Source organism: Condylura cristata, unplaced genomic scaffold (assembly GCF_000260355.1).
Source record: "Condylura cristata isolate star-nosed mole 26May11 unplaced genomic scaffold, ConCri1.0 scaffold00001, whole genome shotgun sequence".
In the NCBI taxonomy this organism is placed as follows: Eukaryota; Metazoa; Chordata; class Mammalia; order Eulipotyphla; family Talpidae; genus Condylura; species Condylura cristata.
Window position 1 is genome coordinate 26,230,426 of NW_004567102.1, and position 27,335 is coordinate 26,257,760.

Genomic DNA, 27,335 nt, shown 5'->3' on the forward strand with positions numbered 1-27,335 from the left:
TTACTAAGGAAATTGATAGATAAGCTAATTTTATAGTTCTTTTGTTAGATTAAGTTCTTCCTACATCATGAATAGATTAATTAATTAGATATATGTCACAAATGCAGTTAGGTGAGTAATCTTGGCTCTAATCCACTTTGATAAAAGAATCTTAAGTAATTCCTGATATAAAAAAATACATTTATCAAGATATCTCTTCCAGATTTTATAAAGCACAGACATTGATTTCAGAACACATTTTTTTTTTCAGACTTGATTCATTCTTGTGGCCATATGAAGTAATCGTTTTAAAAGAATCTGGGTAAATAATAATCCATAGGGTAGCACTTTACATATAAACTCTTTCATTTCAGCATTGCAACAATACTACTTAGATAGTGTAAGAATTTGTTTTTATCGGTTAAAAGTCAAAATAGCCAATAATGGAAAAAATGTATGTGAATTCACCATACTGTAGGCCCATACATAATAGTCTGAGACCTCTGTTTCCAGTGGCCAAACTCAGTTCACTAAATTACAATTAGAACCTCAAAGCTTAACTTGACAGTTTTTGAAAGCTGTCATATTCCTCAGTCACTTCTTTCTTATTGCTATTATTTTCACCACCATAATAAATAAAAACACAGCAATAAATTAGTATATGTTGTAAGCCATAGTAAAATCATAGGTCACATTTCTCTCTGTGTTGGAAAATTACTTGGGGGGTGGTAAAAGAAGTTTGGTCGTATAATTTCTTTTGTACAATTTGATTTCAATCTATCCTTCGATCATCTATGTACAGTAGTATACTCTATGTGTGTCATTTTTACTTTTCAGATTTGCAACATTTAGGTAAAGGAACTTTGTTAAAATGATATCCCATAGCCCCATTATTACTAAAAAGCTAATAATGTTGTAAATTTATCTGAAGCCTTTAAATAATAATTCATAAAATAAGTGTTTACATTGTTTCTATAAGACTAAGTTTACTTCTGTCCCAGTAGACCAAAGAATAACACAAATCAGACCCATACTAAATTAATTTTGTTAAAATTTTTGCATTGATTTTATACATTTATATGATATATAAAACACATTTATAGAATAGAAGAATAACTGAGAAAATAGTTGCATATGCAGGGGATATCAAATAAGTCTAGCAAAAGAGGGGAAAAAAAACAGACTTAAGAGCTGCAACATTTAATATTTTCTCCAACTTACCCACAACTTGATCAGAAAGTGGTTTAAGCCTATGAACTTGAGATGCTAGAATATAACGTCTGTCCAAACTATTGGATAATCTCTAAGCCATTTGGACACAGGAGTGATCCCAAAGAAGCCAGATTGTATAATGGGAGTCCCAGAAGGAGAGAGCAATAATAAAAAAACAAAAACAAAAAACAGAAACAAGTCAAAACTTCCCAAGTTTGATGAAAAGATATTAATCTGTATGTCCAAGGAGCTCAATAAATCCCAAGTAGGATAAACACAAAGATAACCATATTCTAGTCACATCTTAATCAAACAGCTGAAAATCAGAGACAAACAGCAAATCTTGAAAGCGCCATGAGAAAAACAGTTCATTGTGTATGTAAAGCCATCAGGATAATGCCTATCTCTTAAACAATGAAGATCAGGAGACAATAGATGTTATATTTTAATAAATTAGATAGAAAATCTGTACTCAGGAAAATTACCCCTTAATTATGAAGGCAAATATAAAGACATTCCAAATAACAAAAAATAAATTCTATTCTTTATAACAGACATGACCTACATGAATTAATAGAAGTCTTTCAGACTGAAAATAAGTTATATCAGACAACTTGAGTCCACAAGGAGGAATGAAAAACATTGGAAATTATAAATATTTGGCCAATATAGAAATTCTCCATATATAAAGCTTTATAATATAAATCAATATATACAAAATATTGAATGTACTAGAATATTTTTGTCTTTCCTGTCCCATTTATTTAGAAATATATTTTAGAACAAAACTATAACTTGATACTATTAGTGTGATAAAGATTCATTTTATATGTAAGAACAACCAATTTTTTTAAATTAAAAAAATACAAACACAGAAAAATAAAGTAGTATGCAAAACATTTTTTAGCAAAATGAAGAAATTAAACAATGGGGAAACAGAAAAGATATGAGATAAAGAAATCATATAACAAAATTGAAATCTTTTCCACACCCACTTTCTTCCATGTTTTGTTGTAGAAATTTTATAGTTTGGAATTTTAAATTTGTGTTTATTTATTGAGATAGTTTTTATGTAGACTATGATTTATGAACCAAGTATCTTTGTTTTTGCAAATGGATATCCACAACTGATAATTAAATGAACTCATTAGCCAAAAAATTGGGGGAAAAAAAAGGAGGGATTAATTCCACCCAGTTATAACAATTATTATAAAGTAACCAAAAGCACAGTGCAGTGTTAGTGAAAAGATACAAAAATAGACCAATGAAAATAATAGAGCCAGAAACAACTCTGTATATATATATAGAAAACTTATTTTAAAGCAAGTTACAAACAAAATATCAGCAGATAATGAAGTGTTTTCAAAATAATTATTGCAACAGTTGGATATTCATGTTAAAAAATAAACTTCAGTCGTAACTCCCACATGACAAAAAATTAATTAAAGGTAAATAATAGAAATAAATATAAAAATCAAAAGCATAAAATTGATAGAAGGTGAAACAAAACAATTTGTGATTGTGGATTAAGCAAAGGTTTCTTAGCTATTGGAAAATACATAAAAAGTTAAAGAAAATTATAAAATTTAAAATTATCTATAAAAATAAAATATTTCTTTAAAAGACTACTTTAGAGAAATTAAAATTTATAAAAATAAAAAATGCCTCTTCTTTGAAAGACACTGTTAAGCCACATTGGGAGAAAATCTTTACAAGTTGCATATGGTGAAGAAATTTGATATAAAGCACATAAATAACTAAGTAAAAAATATTTTTATTAAGTGAATAAATTATTTGAGTAAATACTTAAGCAAAAAGTATAGATCACAAATAAACTTGAAAAATGCTTACTATAATTATAAAAATATATATAAATAAACATATGTATTACATATAAGTATATAATATACATATTTTTAACTTGCAAATGTTTGCTATTTTAGTTATGATGCTTTCATGGATGTATACACATATCAAAATATTGAATTGTATATATTAAACATGAAGTTTGTTTTATGTCACTGAAGGCATTTTTTTATTAAAATTTAAAAATACCACTAAAAAATCAAATACTTGCAGACTGTATATCTGATAAATGATGTGTAAAGAGTATGCAAAAAATATTTATAATAGAGACAGATTAATTAAAATCATGCAAGAAATTTGAAGGGACATTTTATCAAAGATGTATGAATAACAAAAGCATGAGAAAATCATCAATCCTTAATAAAGTACAAATTAAAGCCACAATGAGACACCACTATACATCCACTAGAATGAGTATAGTGGGAAAAAAAGTCTGATAATATCAACTATTGGTGAGTATATGCAAAAATTTGAAACATATGCTGCTGATAGGAATGTAAAGTGAATTGCTCCTTGGAACTTGATTTGGAAGTTTTCTAAAATATTTAAAGTTAAATTTAGATTATGACCTAGCAATTAAAATCCAAGATATTTACTTAAGAGAAATGAAAAGCTGTCTACAGAAAAATGTATGTCATTGTCCTTAGCACCATTGATTTAGAATAGCTAAAAATGGGGAAATGGTGAGTGGATGAACAAAATGTGGTATATGCATACAAAGATTACTAACCAGAAATCAGGAGGGACAAAATACCCATGCAACAACACAGGCATTAAGGAAGCCAGAGTTTTAATAAATGACTACATACTATATGATTCTATTTATATGACATTTCTGGGGGAGAATATAGAAACAAAAAGCCTGTCAGTGGTTGTCTGGGACTACCGGTGTAAGGAGCAACTAACAAGTGGACACAGAGAAACTTTTCTGAATGATAGTGTGTTTTATTCCTGAATCATGATGATGGCTCTATAATTGCATAGACTTAAAAAAAACTCATCAAACTATATATGTAAAAGATGTCCATGTTAGGGTGCATAAATTATGCTGTTATGAAACAATTAAAAATAAAAAGGTATCTAAGCTGAAAGTAGGGATTTGCAACTCATTAGCTTATAGTAATCACAACTATAAAGTAGATAGACAGCTAGGGAAAGTCTTTTTAAAGGGAAAGCAGAACCTAAGACAGATCCCTGTGGAACTAAAAGATCCAGCAAACCAGGAGAAAAGGGGTATATTATCTCAGCAAACAAATATTTCTAGGAGAGAGTGGTCAAAAAGATACCAAATGCTATAGGTGTGTCAAAGAAGAAGGATCAAAAGGAACCACCATAATTTTTTAGGAGAAGAGTACAAATAAATCTGAGATAGACTGTGAAGTGAGTGGGAAATAATGAAATGCAGACTAACATTACGGGGGGGTTCTGTTTTAAGAAGTTTATCTGAAAATGGAAGGAAGTAGATAAAGCAAAAACTGATAGGAGATGAAGTGATAGGTTTTGTTTTAATGGAAATTCAACAGCATGTTTTAAGAGTAATTGGAAAGCGCTAAGTATGGGGAAAGATGTTGAAGATTGGGAAGAGAGGTTTAACTTTAAACATAAATTCTAGAAGACCAGAGAGAATGTGATTGGAAGTGCAGGTGGCAAGATTAGCAGTAAACAGAACTGAAACATTCTTCCCTGCATAAAAATAGAGGAAAGGATATATTTGTAGACTAAAAAGCATTAAGGGAAGGCCTGTATTATGGCTTCTTTTTTTCTCTGTAGAAAGCATGGTTATCTGAGAGTAAAAACAGAAATCTGAATACCAGTGATTTGAAGGGAATAGAGTAGTATAAGGTCCCAGTCTGAGATTAGTGATCATGAATTTGTACTGGTACTTGTCAATTGTATAATTTTCTCTGGGATGAATCAACAGCCCAGAAACAAGATGACAGATGGAGTTACTGAGTTGAATTCATCAGCTGGATTCATTGAGGTTGGCTCCATCAGAAAGATAAAACATGGATGTTTAGAATAGTATTAAGTTAGCAGCCAAAGTGATACATCATGGATGTGGCCAAAATGAAGGTACTTGGAGCTGATGAATATCATGTTCACTTGAATTATACTGAAACCAATTTTAAGACAATGGCATAGATTATTTGAGAGAGTTACAGACAGGTTATTTGAGAGGGTTTTCAATTAATGGGACTGAGGAAGTGGGAAAAATAAGGTCAAAAACAAAGAAAAGCTAATACAAGGGCTTATTTTTCAGTTGCTTATCATTATAGGTAACTGGACTTGAGTCTTACTGGACCTTCTGAGAACCCTGTGGATTATGTCTTGCAATTGTCTTTGCAGAATAGATCAGTTCCAATTCCTGTTACCTTATGGTGGAAGATTGTTTCCAGTGGCATTAACTTCTATCTCTGCCCAACCTAGTATCCTCCACACCCCACTTCCCACTTCAAGGCTGCTTTTCTGGGGATGAATAAACTCCCCAGCTTCAGAAAAATCCCAGAGAGAGAAAATCAAAGATAGGAAGCAGTTAAATTTGAATTGAAATATTGATAGCATTCAAGAAATTGTACATCATGTCTTCAGCTGAAAAATAAAGCAGGCCTAGGGTTCATGATACATGGTACTGTTAGAACAGTGAAATGAAAGTCCCTAGACAGTCAGTAATTGAGCAGATAACTTGGGAAACTGGAATTCTTTCACTATGTGAAAGTTACATATGTCCTTTGATCTGATCTATCATTAATAAATAAAATAAGAATATATACTTTATAGGGTTATTTTTAGAATTAAAATGATCCCTTTCTATGTAAAGTACTTACCACAGATGGTTTAAAAAGGAACAGTGGGGCCCTCCCTGGTGGTGCAGCAGGTTAAAGCACAGCACTAAGAAGTTAAAGCCACCTCAGCATGAGTTTGATCCCCGCCCCAGAAGTGACTCACATGGCACCCCTGACCTCTCCTGACCCTCCTGCTGCTCCCCTCAGTAGTGTATTTCGTCCATCTGCCTGTTCTGCTCCCCACTCTGTCTCTGGCCAATCCTCTCACCACCCCTGCTGCTCTGCCTATACCCCAATTCTGTATGCATTAATAAATCTTTAGAAAAAAAAGGCACATTGAACAGAAGCTAGTATGTTAGCTGTTATCAAAATATTGGTAGTGCTTATTAACTGCATTGTAGGTGATAATAAACTTCATGTTATTATAGCATATTATTTCAGTTGTAATATCATGCCAAAGAACTGCAATTTTCACAGAAGGACATAAATTTTTGGTGTAGTTTTGATTTAGTTTCATCAAAGAATAGGTATTGGAAACATGTTAGATGTAATCTATTCCCAATACTCCTCTTTCCTTTGTTTGGGATTCACATTTAGTTTTCATCAAAAAAGAATAACTTATTGTTTTTTTTTTAATATCCAGAGATGTTCTTTTGGTTTTGTTTCTGAATCTTTTCTTGCTTTGAACTTATCCAAACACTAAGAAACTATCTAAATGTATCTACTCTGCAACAAACTCTGATGTCAAGTACATTTTCTTTAATTTTAGCTTAATCATTTAATGCCATAGTTTTAATTTTACTCATTTTCTTTTCAATGGAGAAAAAAGGAGCAGCTGGCTACTATTGTCAACTTTCTTTTGTTTCAGATTTATTAAGTATGCACTTGAGTATCTTTTTCCCATGTCTAGATATAGAACTCTCACTGCTTTTTTTTTTTACCAAAGAATGAAAGTATTTTGCAATTGAGAAGCTTTAGAGCTCACTTAATCCCAGCTTATCACCTGATAAATTAGTATTAGTAAAATATTAGTTGTGTTCTCTAGGATTTCTTTTGTATCCCCTGTGGGGAATTACCCAATGTGTCCTTTGCTCAGCTAACAAGTTGGGGTATTATTTTCCTATGAATGATAAAAATTCTTTGTATATTAATGTTAAGCGTTATATTATCATGATACTTCCCCCATTTTGTAATTTGCCTTTTAGTTTCATTTATAATATTTTTGCCTTACAGATTTAAAATGAATGTTTTGTGTATATATAAATGTTGCATGTTTTCTAATATGTATTTATTTATATTTTCAATTTTACACATAAATTTTTTCTATTATGAATTTCTTTTGATTCCAGAGTCACTTTATTCTCCATGAGCTCTGAGTTATATTCAATTATACTTTCTTTTGTTCTTGTATTGTTTTAATTCTTAAGTGAATGCTCAAACATAACCAACAGTACTTAAATGTAAGATTGAGCAGTTATTCCTAGTAAATCCATGTCGTTTATTATAGTAAATTATTTCAGCTTGTTGTAATATTTCATATCATGAATTTGAATAATTTACTTGTACTCAACAGGAGGCACTTTTGTCTCCTATGACAAATTTGGCAATATCTGAAGACATTTTGTCAGGACTGAAAGTAAAGAGATAGGCTACTACTTGCTGGTGAGTGTGATGACAAATATATAATGGAAAGGACAATGCTCACAACAAAGAATTAGCAATAATGCTGAGGTCAAGAAGCCTTTATCTTTTATCAATGGAGGGAGGGAGGCAAGAGGCAAGAGGCGAGAGGCAAGAGAGACAGATCCACCCATTTGGTACCATTCCTCTGCCAGTTATATCAGCTGCATACTAGACAGCAGTGATATTACCCAACCTATATGTCTATTTCCTACTCTACGGGATGCAATAAGAGATTTTCCAACTTTTTCAGAAATAAAGGTATACCATATATTTTTATTATTTCTTGGCTATTTATATATTTTATTGTGGTAACATTGATCTACAAATTTACTTGTGCTTTAGAGGTAATGGGATCTCCCCATTCAGATGCTGATACCACACCACACCTACTACCAAAGCACTCGAGTCCTTCATCATACTTTATTGAGCTTCCATCCCATTCTGTTCTCTTCCCTCCCTCTCTGCCTTTCCCTCTAGTAGCCTTCTGTAGTTAGATTTCTAGGGTCTGTCTTTGGTTTGGCTTGTTTTTTTATATTCCTCAGATAAATGAAACCATTCAGCATTTGTCTTTCTCCTTCTGACTTATTTCACTTACCATAATACATACTCCTGTCACAAAGAGCAAGAGTTTATCTTTATTAATGATTGAGAATTATTCTAGTATACATTCCTTGGTTTTTTCTAAACAAAATGAGCTTAACAAATTCTGAACCCATCCATGTTGACTGGGTAGAGTGATGAGTCTGCCTTTTATGTCTTATGTGAATTTGGGCAAGTTAGCCTCTTCCTTTTAAGTTCTTTACCTGTGAACTGAAGGTAATAAATCTTTATCCTTAATTGTCATAAAATTGCAAGATGCTAAAGCAGTATTGGCTATAGTAAACATTATAAAAGGGTTTAGTAATAATGATAATAAAATAAATGGTTTTTATGAGTCTTATTTGGTTGGTTGGTTTTTAAATGAGATAACATTGTTTTGAAATAATATATATTAACATTATTTGGCCACAGGGACCTCTACTTATATTTTATATTAACATTTTCCTTTTTAAATCCATTGCATATTTTTCAGTGATCAGTTTGGAGAACAAGTTTCTTACTTAGCCATGTTTGCATCTCTTACCCTCTTGCTATGCAACACAAAACCCATAAGAATATATCAACTCTTTTCTTCTTATTATTATTTGACTTTTATTAGCACTATCATCTTGCATATTTATTTATAGGCACTTTAATATGTATAGTTGCTTATTTTTTATGTATATGAAAACCATTAATTTTTAATACTTTAGTCACTTTTAGTTACATTCTGAAGGTTTGAGATGATATTCATGAAATTACATTTGTCTTCCTGTGTCAAAAATTTCAATATTAACTGTGCTGAAACATTTTTTATGTCAACATTTAGACACTATGTTGTTTTGATCCCTTTAGTAGATAGATATTTTTCCCACATATTTCTGAAGCTCTTAACTTCTGTCATATATGACATCCCCTAGATAAATGTTATTCAATGGAATTTTCTGTGACATGAAGCTATTCTAATCTTCATGTTGCAATATTGTAGGCTCCTTTGAGCACTTGAAATGCAGTTAGGGCAACTGAAGAACTGAGTTTTGAAATTAATTTAAATAGCTGCTTGTGGCCAGTAGTTACAATGTTGGACAACACAGCTCTGGAGTATATCCTCATCTTTGTAATTTCAGCTGAAAATCTACAGCTTCATTTTAACTTGAACTTAATTTTCAAAATTCACTGAATGTGCTCAGAGGCACTTTTGTTTGTTCTAGATATGTATTTTGAATATTCTCATGCCCTATTTCATTTCCTGTGTTTTCAGTAAAGTAATTACATATGTAGCCTTAGAAGATTGAGAATAAGCATGTGTATTTCTGTTTGTAAAATATCTAATATATCTTAAAAGCAGGGGGTTTGCTTTTCTTAAAATTTTTTGCAAATAAAAACAATAATGTTAGGAGCCCTCCCTGGTGGCACAGTGGGTTAAAGCACAGCACTAAGAACCTAAAGCCACTTCCGCATGAGTTCGATTCCCGCCTGCCCCGGAGGTGACCACATGGCTTGGCAGATCTCTCCTGACACGCCCGCTGCTCCCCTCAGCTGTGTACTTTGTCGATCTGCCTGTTCTGCTCCCCATTCTGTCTCTGGTGAATCCTCTTGCCACACCTGCACCTCTGGCCTGTACCCCAGTTCTGTATGCATAAATAAATAAATCTTAAAAAAAAACAATAATGTTAAATGTAGGAAAAAATGAAGAGCAACAGAATATATAAGTAAGAGAATAAAAGTCACCCCAGTGCCACAAGGTCATGGATGAATACTACTATTATTATTACTGCTGCTACTAGTGCTAATACTGTCTCAGAGACACACAGTGGTGTATGATAGTCCTTATTTTTATTTTAAACATTTTACTGATTATATAGATAATATTTATGTATTTTACAGAATGCACTGATTAGTCAATTTCATTGTTCTTGTGTTCGTATCCTTCTGGTATTGTTTCTGAGAGCCACAGGTAGATAAATATATAGTTAGATAAGTAGATAAATGAATGAACAAAACTTTTAAAAAAATTGAATTATATATAGGTATGTAGGGTTTTACTATTAAATGTATAGACCTTTCAGATGGTATTTAACAAAATATATTTCACTATGGGTATGTTGTCACCCACAATGGTATTAGTAGCACTTTGAATATCTAACTTTATTTTTTTTAAACAGTTTTTTTTAAAATAATAGTTTATTTTTATATCATTTTGTGCATTTTTCATCTCAGTTGTAATCCTTATGGGCTTTCCATTACCAAATCACCCTGTGCCATCACCACAGTCCAGTGCATTTCCCTCCCCCCACTGTTTTTGATCCCATTCCCCTCTCCACCCCCATAAAATATCTCTGGTATATAGCTGTTCATTATTATTATTTTCTCACCTGGTCCATTATACTCCTGCTATAAATATCTAACTTTAACATGATAAAACTATATATTGCTAACACTTATTCACTGATTTTGTATATTTTTTATTTGTATCCTGATTTCTACCTCAAGAGAATTTCCCTATAGTATAAATAAAATCCATATATTTTAATGGCTGTATCATATTCATTACATACCATAATTTATTTAGTTACTTCTCTGTTACTAGGATTTAGGTGTTTTTTTTTTTTTTTTTTTTTTTAAGATTCATTTATGCTTATAGAGCTGGGTTACAGGCCAGAGGTATGGTGAATGAAAAGATTCACCAGAGACAGAGTGGGGAGCAGAACAGGCAGATTGACAAATTACACTGCTGAGGGTAGAAGTGGGCAAGTTAGAAGAGGTCTGCCACGCTATTTGGGTCAGCTCCCTGCCCGGGGATTGAACTCATGCTGCAGTGGCATTAAAGCGCTTCATAATGTGCTTTAACCAGTTGAGCCACCAGGGAGAGCCCCTGTTTCTTTCTTTTTTTTTTTTTTTACTACTGTAAACAGCATTGCACTCTACCTTAATGCCTGAAACTGCTTGAATCTCTATTTCTTTAGATGTGAAATCAGTTAACCAATTGAAATTTGATAATTAACATCCTTGATAACAGGAGGGTAAGGAAAAGGAATCAAAACTAGGGTGGGAAGAGCACAAGGGACCATGGCATCATGGTTCACAGGTGATGTGGTAAGGGGATATTTACAGGGACTACACTTGAGGGTAGAAATCAAAAAGAAAAGAAAAGATCTTTGATGATATATTGCCAGTTTTTATTCTAGAAGGTTTTGTTGTTGTTGTTGTTGTTGTTGTTTTGGTTCTTAGAAAAAAAACAGATAATCCTTATCTTCTATCTGTCCTTTAGTACTTTTATGTAGTCTTTCTTTTTGAACTTTTAAACTTCTTGATTTTAGAACCCAAAATTGTTTCTAAATAAATGTTTCCTTAAAGAGAATCAAAAAGTAAAGACATTGTTATTAATACCCAAGCAATGTAATTCTCTAATTTTTCCTTTTTAAAGGTTTTCAAATATGAAGTTTTTAATTATATATTGTGTTTTTCTCTAGGGTGACCAAGGAGTAAAAGGAGATCCAGGTGTGACTGGCATTAATGGACAAGATGTAAGCTAAGCTCTATTTTTGTTCTGTTTACATTTTGTCATTAAATTATCTGATCTTGTTAAGATTTGACTGTCCTTGGAAGAGCTAGCCACAATTAAAGCAAGATCAAGATTCCAGGCATACCTCTAGAAGCCCAACGTTTGTTTCATTATGGGTAGTTCCATGGCTCTATGTATTTCATATGTGGACTCATCCTTCACAGCCCCTTCTTCCTTGCTTTTTCTCTTAGTGTGTGACAAGAGAATACCTAGAGACCCAAAATGCTAAGGGAGACACGCTCTAAGAGGGATCCAGCCATCTTCCACAAAAAGGCAAATTAAACAGACTCTTAGTGTGAAAGATCCTTCATAAAATTTAATACCGTCAAGACTTAAGAGGAGAAAGGGTTTACTAGTAGTAGTTTCACACAAAACTCTCAAAATTACCTATCCCCATGTGGTCAAATGCCCAGCCAAACAGGTCTACCCAAAGTGGGCCTGTTGAGACCTAAAAACTTACCACAAGTCTAAGGTACCCTTTGACAAGAAAGGAGTTAGACAGGTATGGGACAAAAGGAGCAACATCAAAGTACAAATGGCCATCTGTCTGTGCCAAGGACAACCTTCCAAGTGTCTCCCATCCATATGTCTCTTAAGTGCCTCTACATCTCTCTCCTTTATGCATCTCCTTGCAAGTACCCTCACATCTCTGGGTGCAAGTAAAACCCAGAAAAGCAAAGAGACCCAAGAGTCTATTTGTCTTCTATCTCATATAGCTTCACCTGGCCACTCAGATCTTGTCCCTAGTTCCCAGGAGTTCTTCTCCCACTTAGGAAACAGGTTCATGGCATACTGACAATTATATTCCAAGGCAGCTACATGGTAGCGGGAGTGGGAAAAACAACCAGTTCAGTGTGCAGTGCTCCTTCTCTGTTGATAGAGATGCATTTAGTAGCATTTCTGCCTTGTAATTTTTTTAGCTTTCCTTTCTCTTCTCTCTATCTTCTTCTTTTTTATCCTTCTTGCATATATTCTGCTGTGTTTGTATTCTCACCCAGAATTTTCTTTCATCTGAGATGTCTGTATAGGTAGGATTGCAGTAATGAAAAGAGAAAAAGGGACGAGGGAATGTGTATCTGGATTGATGGCCCAACTCTTCAGCCTCAGGCGGTCTCTTGCCAGTAATATCCCCAAGTAATGCATCTTCTCCCCTTCCCCTTGGGGAAGTGGGGAAGTGATAGTTTTAATCCTATGATGAAATTTCATCTTATGATGAAAATGCAAATCTGGATTTTTCTCTGAAAGGTAGATTACTCTTGTTCCAGGTCATCAAACCCAAAATTTACTATTGATTTACTAACTTTACTAGGGATAGTGCCCATAAGGAGAATGATTGTTTTACGAGTTTACTTTTATCACTCACATATATATGTTTTAGAAAGATTCTAAACATTATTCATATTATCTATATTCATATTATCTATAAAAGAATAAGGAGGCTAAATTTGCTTCCCTAATGTCATGTTGGTGCTATGAAATCCATCTTGAATGCAGTAGATTCTTACATGAGTAGTGGAAGCTGATTATCAGTCCTTGAGGCATGTGAATGAGGTGTGATAAATACCTGGAGAAGTCTGCTACCAGTGAAATATCCCAAGTGTTCATCTGGAATTTAACACTGGCATAGAGTATGACCTCCCATAATTTTACTCTTCCTTATTTCCTAAGAAATCACATTCATATTATTAATACAGCCCTCATTCTTGGTCCTCTCCCTTTTGAAGTGAGAATGGAAAATACTAATGACTTTGTAGCTAGAGAAGTCTGTGTATCTTCTTACCTCCTTACATTAGAACACTAAATGTTATGACCCATGGCTCATACATTTACAAAGAGCATCTGTTTCATCTCCCTACCCCTGTCATTGGAGGTACCCAGTACAGGAAAGCATGCTGGAGTAGAGAACCAGGGCCTAGTTTGTGTGCCACTTCTGTCACTAACTGAGAAAATCACTGTTTGGAGTCCATAAAGTGATGAACTTAGAATGTGTTCTAGGGTCCGCATCACTATAATGTGCTATGATTTTATAAAAATGCATTTGGGTAGTGTTTTTTTTGTTTGTTTTTGTTTTTTAGTTCGTGCTACATTTGAGTCACTGTGGAAAAATCAAAATAGGAGTACAGAGCTGGGTCAGAGTACAGATGTTTGTCTTCCTGAACAGAGTGAGGTTTAGCTCAAAATGTGTTTAAATGAAGATTAATTTTATATTCTGTTCTACAAGACAGAAAGAGTGCCTTTGCCTGTTTTTTTTTTTTGTTGTTGTTGCTGTTGTTCTTTCTATTACATTATTACATATTTTTTAAAGGCTTATTTTATTTAAGCATACAGAGCTGGGGTACAGGCCAGAGGTGCAAGGGTGGCAAGAGGATCACCAGAGAGTGGGAAGCAGAGCAAGCAGATTGATGAAGTACACTGCTGAGGGGAGCAGTGGGTGAGGCAGGAGAGGTCTGCTGCACCATGTGGGTCACCTCTGGGGGGATTGTACTCACTGAAGCATCTGTGGCTACCTTGCAGTGCTGTACTTTAATCCATTGAGGCACCAGGGAGGGCCTTTGTTACATTCTTTTTGAAAACAAAGGCCATTTTTCAGAATTCCAAGTACTTAGTAGATATTGGAGTAAATTCTTGATAACTGTCTGCTAAATCTAATTTACAAAACTGAATTTGTTTCATCAGACTAAGATAGAAGTAACTGAAGTCTAAACTAAGATATTAGGAATGGAAAGGAGGGCATAGATAAATTACAGAGGTAAAATATATGCAGCTTGGCTTTTGATTGCTATAAAATCTCAAAAATAGTCCATGATTTTATCCATTCATTTAGGGAAGGATATTATCCTGTAGGAAATGTAAGAGTAATTAAAAAGTTTAACAATAGTTTTGGAAAAAATAGCCAGACTTCTAATATGTGTGTACACTGAGATAAGAAACAAAACAAAGTATTTCAAAAGTTCCTAAAGATATGCTAGAATTGAAATAGGATTTTTCCAAACATTTGAATAGACTGGGATAGATATTTGATGAGTTGGAATCTGATCTATATTCACACTGGCTTAAAAAGTGATTTGGCTTTTTTTAGAATTAATCCATTCATGTACACAGATATGCCCAAACACTTTGGTAGTCACTACATAAGTTCCAAATCTAAATAAGACAGTGTTATGAGAATGCCCAAAACCCAGTGAGCAGTGTGATCTATCCTTTTGAGAATCATCTGAGAAGCGTCCTTCATACACTCCCAGTCACAGGGGTGTCATTTTGTCTAGCACCGTCACTGTTTAATGTAGCTCATTAGGTACATCATAAAGCATGACAAAGGACATTAACTAACTTTTCTCACTTGATCATTTAGATAATATGTAGACAATATTATTTTCCTTTCCTTAATTTTGCCCAAGCTGTTCAGGAGTCACCACTAAGGAGAAAAAAGTAAAAGTAATGAAAGTGCTCCTTCTTCCTCTATGCTGTCACTAAGAGTAAAGGGTCAAAGCTCTGTTATCATTACATCACTTGTGGTGGTGGTGTCAAAATTGTGTTATTGTTCATGAACTGTCTTCAAAAAGAATTTGAAATTGGATCTTGACCCTTGCTGTACAGACTATCTAGTTCAAGGGATAGCGTTCCTGTTTTCAGGGGCAGGCAGTAGGATCTTGGGAAATTTAGCAATGACCTTTTAGAAAGTGGTAAAATCAGCTTCTAAGGCTAAATGTTTGACTCAAGAGTCTCTTATTTTTCTACTAAGTCATGCCACACTTGTCATTGACTATTTTTTTAGTGCTGAAATAAACGGGCTCTGCAAATGAAAATCATTTAGCATTTATGACAGTTCATTCTGACTCTCAATAAGCGCAGGTACACAGTCTTAGGAAATGAAGGGTATTATAGTAACTATTTCAGTTTGAATTAGTCAGGCCAGGATGGGGTTATAACTTCAGAAACATTCTGTTAGAATGCATATAGCTAATAAACTCAAAAGGCTAGCTCATGACAGTGGCTCTAAAAGTCAGAGAAAATTAAAAAAAAATATTCTACTAAATGAATTCAAAATTCATATAGTGTTTATTCTTGAATGGTATATATATCTTGATGTAAATGCATATTGTAATAAATTTTTTTCTATTTAGTATTCCTACAAAATGGGTATTATTTCAGAATATGTAACCCCTCCTTAAAGGGGAGTGTGCACTGTTTCTTAGTAGGGAATCTGAGGCAAGACAATTCTTTGCCATGTGAGACTATCTTGCTCAAGCAGAATGCTTAATATCTAGTAGGCCCACCAATTAAATTCTAGAAGAAGCTTTTAGTTATTAGGGAAGAAGGGCTCCAATATCTTCCTAAATGCATCTTTAACAGTAGATATGTGTGTGAGTAGGTTTTGGACTGATCTCCAAGGTATTCAGGTAGTAGATGAAAGGTATTGGACTAAACACATTCTCATAGTTTTCTTATAGCTTAAATACTACAAAGAAAACACTGATATTGTCAAAAATTTGAATTGCTAGAATTTAGCCTTCAAATACAAGAAGGCTTTATGTACATTATAATGATACGGTTTCAAGTGTCACCCACTGCAAGAAACATTCAACAATAGTATTTTAGAACAGACTAGAGAGGGAGTCATAGAGTTGTTAGTGTTGCCTTTGAAGCCAGGCCACTGAGCTTAGATCCCAGCTCTGCCACCAGTTGACACACTACTAGGTACATTAGTTATTTACTCTGTGACTCTGTTTCTGCATTTGCACAATGGTAAAGTAATATTAATAGCACTTAACTCAAAGTCTTTTTAGGGTGAAAGCAATATGTAAAACACTTAAGACATTGTCTTGCATATATTAAAAACTATGAACATTTGCTCTAATTACAAACTGGGCTAAATAAAGCATATTTGTCTCTAATAGACATATTTATTTATTTGTTTTGTGGAATAATATTGTGTTAGAAAATTATATTTCAGTCATTTAGTTTGGTCTCTTCCTCTGGGCCTTAATTATTATCTTTGAAATATACCCTATAAAAATTACACTTCTGATGTTTCTAAAATAATCTCTGTATACCAATGTGATCTGTACTACTGAATATAAAAATACTGAAGTCACAGCACTGAGTTATCAGTGGTGACAGCTGGTGCCAATGCTAGGAAACTGTATGTAGTCATTGGAAGATAGGTGATGAATTAACTGATGAGTTAAAAAAAGATTAGCAAACAACATTATTTTATGTATTTTTTTTAATACATGGACCATTGGTTCACAGTCATTTAAGTTTCAGGAAGATTGCGTTGCACCTTGGTAAAATGTATATATACCACTCCCACTACCAAAGATCTGTTAGCATTCATTATCATCCATTTGACCCCCTCTACTTATTCATTAGTCCCTTTTTCCCTTCCCCTCATGTTGTCAAAGTCTAGGACTATTTTTGTTTTATTTTGTTCTTCCATTTTCTTTGTTTTTTTATGTTCCACATATGAGTGAGATCATAAAGTATTTATCTTTCTCTTTCTCATATTTTGCTTAGAATATAGTTAAGATTCATTATGTTGATGAAACAGCTAGATTTCATTTTTTTAAAAAAAATTATTTATTTATGAGCACAAGAACAAGGGTATAGGCCAGAGGTGAGGAGGGTGAGGGGGTTCACCAGAAACAGAGTGGGGAGCAGAACAGGAGGATCTACTGAAATATACTGCTGAGGGAAGCAGAGGTGGGTCAGAAGAGGTCTGCCATGACATGGGGGTCATCTCCCTAGCCGGGGATTGAACTCGTGCTGCAGTGACTGGGGATAGCTTCATAGTGTGGTGCTTTAACCCACTGCGCCACCTGGGAAGGCCTAGATTTCATTTTTAAAGATGCTACATACCATGAGTCTTCCAATAAGATTTTTTTTTGTCTGCCTGCTTTCATATTACTAGTTGTAACACTGCCCTTCAGCTTTCATCCTGTCTATTTCGGTGTCTGCATAACACTCAAAGTCAATTACTGTGCTTTTGATAATCTTTCTATATATGAATTTTATTGAGAACCTTGATAATAGATGCCCATCTTATTCAATATTGAATTCAGAATCTGTTCCATTTGGTCCTTTATGCTTTATGTTGAGTGCTGTGTCTTTTTTTCCCTAGTACTCAATAACCATTGATAGCAGCACCAGTGTGACATGAGGAGAAAAATTGCACTTGAGAAAAGCATTACTGATCTGTTTTTCAGAGCCTATTATGATGCCATGGCCTTAACAACATTGTACTTTGTCACAGGAAGACATGAGTTACATGCGCCCACATAAATGGCTATAAAAGTAGAAACTTGATGAATGCAGTACTTCTCAGTTGCATTTTATCCTATGTAAATTAAAGCACAGTTGTTATATATCCATCAAACTGAGTACAAAACTGAGCAGAACTATTAATTATCCCTTAAACTTGAAATTGCAATGTAAAAGCAACATTTATTAAGTGCCTACCATGTATTAAGTGTTTTTACAACATATAATTCTGAGAACAACCCTTTAAGGTAACAATTATATCTACGTTACAGGAAAGCTTAAATAATTTAACCAAGTCTGTATGTAAAATGCCCTCTTTTTCCATCTGTCCTGAACTCTCTGTCTCTGAAGCCTTGAGCTCATCAGTAAAACAAGGCATATCTGGGAACTGATCTCTTAATTCCTGCTATATACTTATATAATCATCTTCAATAGTCACTGCAACTTGTAGTTGGTTGTATTTTCCCCTACTCAATTCCTGACCAGAATTGATTGAACCAGGGAGGTTTAGCTGACATGACTGCCAATAAATCTCCTCCCTAGAAGTTGAAATTATAGTTCACTTGTCAGGAAGAATACTGAAAATTAATTAATGCATTGTTTTATACTTAAAAATATTTTAACCTGTAACATATGTGATGATTATGAATCATAGTAATAACCGAAATATCAATGCACCTTACTAAATATAATAATGCCACACCACATTTTTCTGAATGTAGTATTGAGTATCTCTTTCCAATTAAAAAATATTTTCATACTTATATATTCATAGCAAGATAGAGCTTAGTCTTGTATGTTTTTACATGTTCAGTTATATTTGTTGAATAGATGGATACTTGTGTCTTTTTCAGCTATTTCTTCATCTTTTCCTTTCTCTGTTTAATGTTATGTCAACTAAAAGAGCAAAGACCTCTTTTTAAATAATTTTCTCAGCTTATTAATGGCATGCCCCCTAGCTAGTTACTTAAGCCACCTACCGATTGTCCTTGATACCTCTTTTTGTCTGTTCCCACTTCTGGAACATCTGCAAATGCTGCTCCCAGTATTGCTATTTCTTTGATTCCACTGTCACAGTCCTATCTCAGCCGCCTTTGCCTGAGAAGTTGTGATAGTTCTTTTGCTGCTTCCACTCTTACTACCTGTAGTCTATTGTGTCTTTGAAGCCAATGTAAAACAAAACAAAACACAATCACATCATGGCATTTCTTTGCTTAAAATAATGGGAAACAATGGTTTCCCACTGATTTAGAACAAAACCCATTCCCCTCACCACAGCCTGCATGCAGTGCTCTGTATGCTATGAGCTATGACTGACCTTGATTTAACTTAGCCCTCACTTGCCTGCTGATGACATTCTTTTCACCTTGGTGCTTTTACCCTTGCTGTTCTTCTACCATCAGTACTATTTCCCAGGATGGTCGTATCCTTTGAAACAAGGGTTGCAACCTCCATACAGAGTCTGCTTCTCACTACCCCAACAGAGCTAGCAGCTTGCTCCCCTCCACTCTGGCCAGCTTCAGCCTGTTGGCCTGTTTGTCGTTAGTCATCATCGTCTCATGATTTCCATGGGGACAGGAATTTTGATTTGTTTAGGAAAAATTTCTCTGATACTTGTTTAGGAAAAAATTATTTTGACACTTGTTAAAAGAAGACTTTTTAGGCAAGACTATTGCAATAGGGCTATATCTTTTTAAAATTTCCCATTATATATTTTAGCTCAGTATTCATTTTTGTACAGCTTGCTTTCTCTTCTCAGATGTAGTTCCCATAAAATTCCCACTACCAAGTCATCCATGAGCCATCACCATTGTCTCTTATGCTCTTCTATCCTGTGAAGAAGATATTTCTATAGGGGAGAGAGATTGCAAAGCCAAGTGGGGATTTGACGCTAACAGAGGGATGGAGTCAATGAATGGAATATTATTGAGAGAGGGCTTCAAGGATAGGAAGATTCCAGATAAATTGATTTAACAAGGTGCTTGCTAAAGGCAGGGAAAAGACTTATTATATATCAAAGGTAATAAGGGGATGAGGAAACTGATTATATATCAAGGATATGGGATTTTCTCTAAACTGACCTAGCATGAGTATTGCTAAAACTGGGATAAACCAGGAACCAACATGGAGAACTAATCATGAAGGGCTAGACGAAATTTTGGTCAATGAGAGTTTCTTTCAACCTCTTCTTTTATGTTTGTTTGGGTTTTTTTTAATATTTATTTATACATACAGAACTGGGGTGCAGGCTAGAGATGCAGGGGCGGTGAGAGGATTCACCATAGACATAATGGGAGCAGAACAGTTAGACTGATGAAGTACACAGCTGATGGGAGCAGCAGGAAGGTCAGGAGAGGTCTGCCACACCGTGGATCTCCTCCAGGACAGGCAGGGATCGAACTCATGCTGAAGTGCTGTGCTTTAACCCACTGCTCCACCAGGGAGGGCCCTCAACCTCTTCTTTTTTTAATATTTCTAAATATCACTATCCAATAGAAATATATTCTATATTATACTTACTAGATATTAATAAATGTAACAATTTTGAGACAATTGTAAATGTAAATGTATGATATTTTCTAGTGACCACATTAAGAAAGGTAAAAAAAAAAGTATAGCCAATTTTAATAATGTTTTATTTAAGTCAATAGATCCAAAATGTAAGAATTTAAGTATGTAATCAATAAAAATTATTAACGGAACTTCTTACATTTTTTCTTATACTAGATACAAAAAGCCCAGTGATATTTCACATTCATAGCACATTTCAGTTTAGAGTAGTCTTATCTCAGTTACTCAAAAACTATGTCTGCAAGGCTAAAATTTAGATAAGGGATGCAATAAATGTTGCTGAATAAAATGATGAGTAAATGAGAGAATTAGTGACAAATTTCTATGCAGAAATGACATTTTTCTCTCTTCAGGTTTTCAAAATATATAGCATCAAGTTTACTCCAGAGTTGTCTATAATCAGAGTATGTGTTGCTTGATTTGGATAGGAATAGGTATTTCCAATAATAAATATTACATTTCAAGGATTTTAAAATTTTCAGTCAGCCTTTTTTCTATAAATACTCCATGGTAATGATTAAAGAAACATAGCTGTAATTTAATTCAAAACTCAAATATGAGTTTTTTTTTTTGCCTTGGCAGATCTTATTATTATTATTTTTATAACAGTTTATTTTTACATCATTTTGTACATTTTTTTTTCCATCTCAATTGTAATCCCCGTGGGTTTTCCATCTCAAATATGAGTTTTATGAAACTGCAAAGTGTATTTGTTTTGGTCAATTAGAATTCTCTATACATTCACTAAATTACCTTCTAAAGCATGAGATTATAGTTTTCAAGTACTCTCTGCCACAAGAATAAGTCTTCAGTTTTCATTGTTTCCTTTAAATTCATCCCTGACTTCCGCTGTAAATAGCTATAGGTGATAGCACTTGGCATTGTTTACTCACTACAAAATGTCAGTGCAGTAATAGCTGGACCTCTCAATTATGAGCAGTGAGACACCTAGAGTTACTATGCATTATGTAGCTTCAGAATATTTCTATTTTCCATTATTGTTCTTCTACTATCCAATGTGTTAAATTAAGGACTAAGGAAGATATTTTTCCTATTTACCACAGAGTCAGGATGTATCCATCTTACTCTTTTCTATTTACACTGCGAATACTTTTCAGCTGTTGAACTGATCTCCTCCAGTGCAATCTATGGAAGTCGTCCCGAAAGCTGTCATCTCTGAGTCAGATCAAACAGATATCCATTAAAACTCTCAAGAGTCCAGAAGATTTATGAATATATTTATCTGATATGTTATCTTTGTCTTAAAGTTTCATTTGATAGCTTTATAAATCGAAGTTTAAAAAAGGGAATTAAAATACATTTTAAAACAAGAAAGAAATTACATTTTAGTTCTAGCTTTATGAGCGTAAGGTAAAGAATACATACTTCATTCCTTCCCCCCCTCAATTATTTTTCTTGATAAAAGCATAAAAATGTTTTTGATTTAACTCTTGAATTTTTGACAAGCTTTATAAAGGCCAAATCAAAGCTAAATCAGAGATATTTACAACATCCACAAATTTAATCCAAAGTGGATACTTAAAAGCTCATATAGACTGAATGATGTTCTCCCAGATGGTGAATTAATGTAATTTTAGCAGGAAGCAAAGTTGCACAAATATGCAGTATTGAGGACTCACACTGATTTAATGTATCTGCACCCACCACTGCGCAGATGTTGCTTATCATTTTAGTGCCAGTTGTCTCTGTTTCTCTCTATAAAACACACTGAAGAATGGGACTTGGGAGTGCAGTCAATTATGATTTATTTTGTCACTAATGACTTGGTAGAAATGGAAGCTTTCTATGAATTGTGTATAGAAATCACATTGATTGTATTCTTTGTACAGGGATTGAAAGGTGATTTGGGTCCTCGTGGTCTACCTGGCCCAAAAGGAGAAAAGGTACTGTATTCACATGGGAAAATGATGATCTTTTCTTAAGAAATATCTGTGAACCTTGCAATGACTTTTCATTGATATTGTTTAACTGTCATAAGTAAAAAAAATCTCACGGAGAAAAAGCCTTTCAGTTCATTTAATTGGTTTGAAGTGACTAAATGCACTGCTGGTTGGCATTAATCTGTATTTATAAGATTCTCCTTTTCTCACTTTGCTTAACAGCATTCAGTATTCCATCACCAAATTAGCTACTCTGTCCTGTAGGGGAAAGTATTGCCAATAGCACTGAGCTGCTATTGTAGTGTTGAAGCAGGTGGCCTTTGAAGGAAAGAAGGCTAATTTTGTATCTCATCTTTGAATGCTCCATTTCCTGTCACTTTTTCCACATGTTGTTCATAATGGAATAATGGTAGTGACCTTGAAAAGAGAATTAAGATGTGGTTAAGCAAGAATCATTTTGAATAAGGTCTTTGGATGATCCCAATTTGATGAGAATTATAGGTGGCGGTGTTTTATATTACATTTGTCCTCTATTCTTAGTGCATTAAGAAATCCTTGTTTATCTTTAGTATTAACATCTATTTTCAAGTTGATCTTTGAACTCAATCTTCAATGGCTGATGTAAGTTAGATCAATGTTCTGTAACAAGTATTGATTACTTTTATTTAATTGTTCCCCAAAATAATGATTACAAAACAGTAAGTCTTAACTTTTGAGGTGATTATATTCGATGAGAAAAGAGAAAAGTCTCCACAGGAAAATTCAACATCCCAGTGCCCAAACCTCACAGCATACAATCTTTGTAATGTCTATTTAATCAAGGGTCAGAGCAATGATACTTGGCATTAATGACTCACAGTGTATATGAATAAATAGGAAGCCTGCTACAATAAAGAATGAAAATGTTACATAAATTAAGAAAATAGTGAACTTTTACATATAGTGTTTTAAAAAGATTTTGAACAGTTTTTCAGTACATCTACCTGGTGATTTATATTCACATAGATCAGCAAAGCAGTGTTAGTATTTTAAAATGTATAATGTAGACATAGCCTCTTACAGGGATAGCAAGAGCAATGCCAATTCAGCAGAGCTTTAGAAGAGGCATAAGACTGCTTGCAGCTGGGAGGCATGAAGTGGGGAGATCCATTTATTATTTTTGCTGATCATCATACTAACTTTGTCAAAAAAATTATTTGTAGTTATGACATACATTTCCCAGATGCTCTTTTGGCAAAATATTCACATTCGTAGAGATATTTTTTGTAATTTAGTATTAATAGATAAAAGACCAGAAAATTAGATTATTTTAGCTTTCAAAACAAGTTCTACTACTGCACGAAGTTTAGGGGCACACAAGGTGATATTTATATCATGAGAGTTAAAAATCACACTGTGAATTTTTTACCGTACAGAAGCTTTTAACAAGAAGAAATTTTAATTTTCTTTCCTTTCAGATTTGTTTAGATATTGCCCTATCATTCAGAAAATTTATAAGTAACATGTTTAAAATAACAATAGATAACTGTAACTTTAATCTATTTTAGGGAGATATGGGACCTCCAGGACCACCATCTCTAACTGTAAGTATCCTCAAAATCAAAACTGAAATAACATTATCCTGAACTTTTTGTAATTCACACTATACCATGACAAACTCCATGTGTGTTTTGAGAATGAAAAGTCACCTTAGAGCAGATCTAGCCAAGCCTCCATTTCAAAGATGGTTGTTTCTGCCTGACAATAAAGTATTTAACCGGCAGTAACACAGGTAGTTTCCAGGAGAAGCTAGAGGCAGTACCTCTTCTAAGCAGTTTTCCGTACCTTTAATTGGTTCATAATTTTGCCTCTTAAATGTTTGATTATGCATTATTAACATGACATTTAAATTAATGGAAGCACAAAACTGTCTCCGTACTCCAAAAACTATAAAAGAAAAAAATAAACTATAATCACCCAAAGGGGAAAAACAGCTACTTACTTAAACTTATTGTTACATACCCCAAACTTATCCAAGATCATTATTTTCTTTCCTGTGTGATTTGCTTTTAAGATTTGATAAAATGGCAGTATTTCAACAATAGATGTATGAGAAAGGTTTATAATGTACACATAATGATGGGGTTGTTCTCAATTAAATGGTTCATCATTTATTTAGCATTTAATCATAAATATATAATGCTTTTATATTTAAATACAATTTACTGCCATAGATTTTCTTCATAGATCATTAAAGATTCTCATTTGACTTAAAAATTTGGCCTAAGAAAGAATATAAGCCAAGTGGAAGAGAGGAAAGTTTTTAAATTAAGATCATTTATAGCCTGAGGCCTCTAGAGTTTTATGTAGATAGTACCTAAAGACATAAGTTAAAAATGTAAATCATCAGTTTTCAAAGACCTGTCCTGATCATAGAAGGTTAAGGTTAAGGAAGTCTTCTAGCATCTGTCTAAAGCTCTGACAAAGAGGGCTGTGTGGCTTTGATAACACTTTTATTTATCTTTGGACTTGAAAATCCCTTTCTGAGCAATATGTTAATAATATCTTACAAATTATGTTTGTGATAATTACTTAAGGACAAATATTTATTAACAGATAATTCTAAGGAACAGAGTTATGACCTACTTAGGAATAACCATTTTAACTTGCAATGAAATTTTGTGTTTTGAGCTTTTATTTTCAAGATAGAAATAATTTATTTGATGGGTGTTTTTGACTACATATTATGCAATTTTTTATACTTTGTGGAGTTTATTTTATAAATTCTTTGGCAGTGATTTAGAGCTAGCCCTGCTCATACTTGTTTTTGTTCAACTAAGTTACATGCTTAACACCCTTTAAGTTATCTGAAATCTTAGTCATTTTCAACTGGTTTTTGAAGAGCAACTCATTTTCAAAGACCAACATTTCAACTGAAAAGCAATTTTAGTTCAAGGTCAGAAGATGGTAGCATGTTTGAGTAGCATGTTTTTTTGTGGGTTTTAAACAAAAGCTGATGTCTTCCCGACAAGTAGCCCTGATAGGTGTCCCTTTCCACTCTCAGTTGGCAGGCACGGAGGGAGGACAAACTAATTTTTACATTTACCTGTAAATTTGACAAGGCAAAAACATAATGATATGACATGTTTTAGTTTATAAAGTCAGATGTTAATATAGGGTGTTTCTATTTATATCCTTGCCTTTACTTTATTAATGCAGATAAGTAGTTCTCAAAACCAGTAGTACACTAACTGCACTGGGAATTTTAAAAATGCTAATGTTAGAGGGCCCTCCCTGGTGGCGCAGCGGGTTAAAGCACAGCACTAAGAAGCTTAAGCCACTTGCGCACGAGTTCAATTCCCGCCTGCTCCGGAGGAGATCCACATGGCGAGGCAGACCTCTCCTGACCAGCCTGCTGCTCCCCTCAGCAGTGTACTTCGTCGATCTGCCTGTTCTGCACCCCACTCTGTCTCTGGTGAATCCTCTCACCCTCCGCATCTCTGGCCTGTACCCCAGCTCTATATGAATAAATAAATAAATCTTTAAAAAAAATGCTAATGTTAGAACTCTACCGCCCAAAATCAGAATTCATAGATCTAACACATATTTTAAAAGTCACAGGTAGTTATAAATATGCAACTGGAGTTAGAAAAAAACTGCTTGTGAGCATTATAATGGAACAAGCTTTTTTTTCCTGCTTGGAAAATTCTTTTAAAATCTTTTAAAAGTCTGGCATTTGTCAGAAACCCAACTTAAAGCATGGTAACAAAGAAGTAGCTCTTTCCATTAGGAAAACATACTGGTAAAACTCAATTGAGATTGAAGCCTGTGGGTTAAGTTGTGCAGATTAGGGCTAGAAAAAAACTTTTTTAAGATTGATTTATTTATGCATACAGAACTGGGGTACAAGCCAAAGGTACAGAGACCGTGAGAGGATTCACCAGAGTGGGGAGCAGAACAGGCAGATCGATGAAGTACACTTCTGAGGGGAGCAGCAGCGGGCCAGGAGAGGTCTACTGCACCATGTGGTCACCTCCGGGGTAGACTCATGCTGATGTGGCTTTAGCTTTTTAGTTCTGTGCTTTAACCCACTGTGCCACCAGGGAGGGCCCAAAAGAACTTTTAACTACAACCTTTACACAAAGATTCAAGAACATCTGGGGACTCAGTTGTAAATGCTTCTCAAAATTAAATGTGCAGGAACATAGAGGAGTCTTCTTCAAATGCACCTTGTTCTCCTTAAGTGTCAGATCAGGGCCAGAGAATCTACATTCTGAATGAGAGAATGCAGATGCTACTGGCCCTCAGATCACACTATGGTCACAAGGTCTTAGCATCCAATTCTCAGCTGCATTGCAGATTCACTGCCTGGGTCATCTGAACTACACATTCCAATTGTCTGAGTTTTAACACCTTCAGTTTCCAGGTTGCATCACATACCAATATAGTCAAAATCTCTGGAGTAGGACTTAGGTAATAGTTATTTTTAATTTTTTCTAAGCAATTCTACTGAGAAGCTTAGTTTGAGAGCTAATGCTCTGAAAGCATATCAAATTTTCTCCCACAGCTTCCTCTCTGAGTTTAAGCAAATATTTTAGAATTACTTATTAACTGATGTTTGTAACAATAACAATCAGCCTGATAACTCTGGGGAGCTTCCAGAAAATGTCAAACTCTTTGTTAATACCTATGATTTGCATTAATACTCATGATCTGGTATTATTTACTTTGGTATCCTGATCATTCAGTCATGGAGGATGAACTTTTATCTCCACATTTATAGTCTAATAACAGTCCTTTCTTGAGCAGGACCACAAACACCAGTAATGCCAGTAGATACAATGGAATGGAACAGAGCTTGTGTTAGCATATTGAATGAACTACCCTGAAGAAATAAGATAACAATAGTGAATATCCTTCCCCCTAAATCATACATACCATGTTTAACTTTTATTT

General features: G+C 34.0%; 1 protein-coding gene across 1 annotated transcript in view; it reads left to right on the forward strand.

The window, feature by feature from the left end:
- Positions 1 to 27,335, forward strand: part of COL19A1 (collagen, type XIX, alpha 1) — a 288,872-nt gene that overhangs the window by 111,727 nt on the left and 149,810 nt on the right. The window contains exons 11-13 of the mRNA XM_004674041.1: positions 11,576 to 11,629; positions 22,350 to 22,403; positions 23,948 to 23,983. Coding sequence (XP_004674098.1) covers positions 11,576 to 11,629; positions 22,350 to 22,403; positions 23,948 to 23,983 — 144 coding nt within the window. The remainder of the gene's footprint in view (positions 1 to 11,575; positions 11,630 to 22,349; positions 22,404 to 23,947; positions 23,984 to 27,335) is intronic.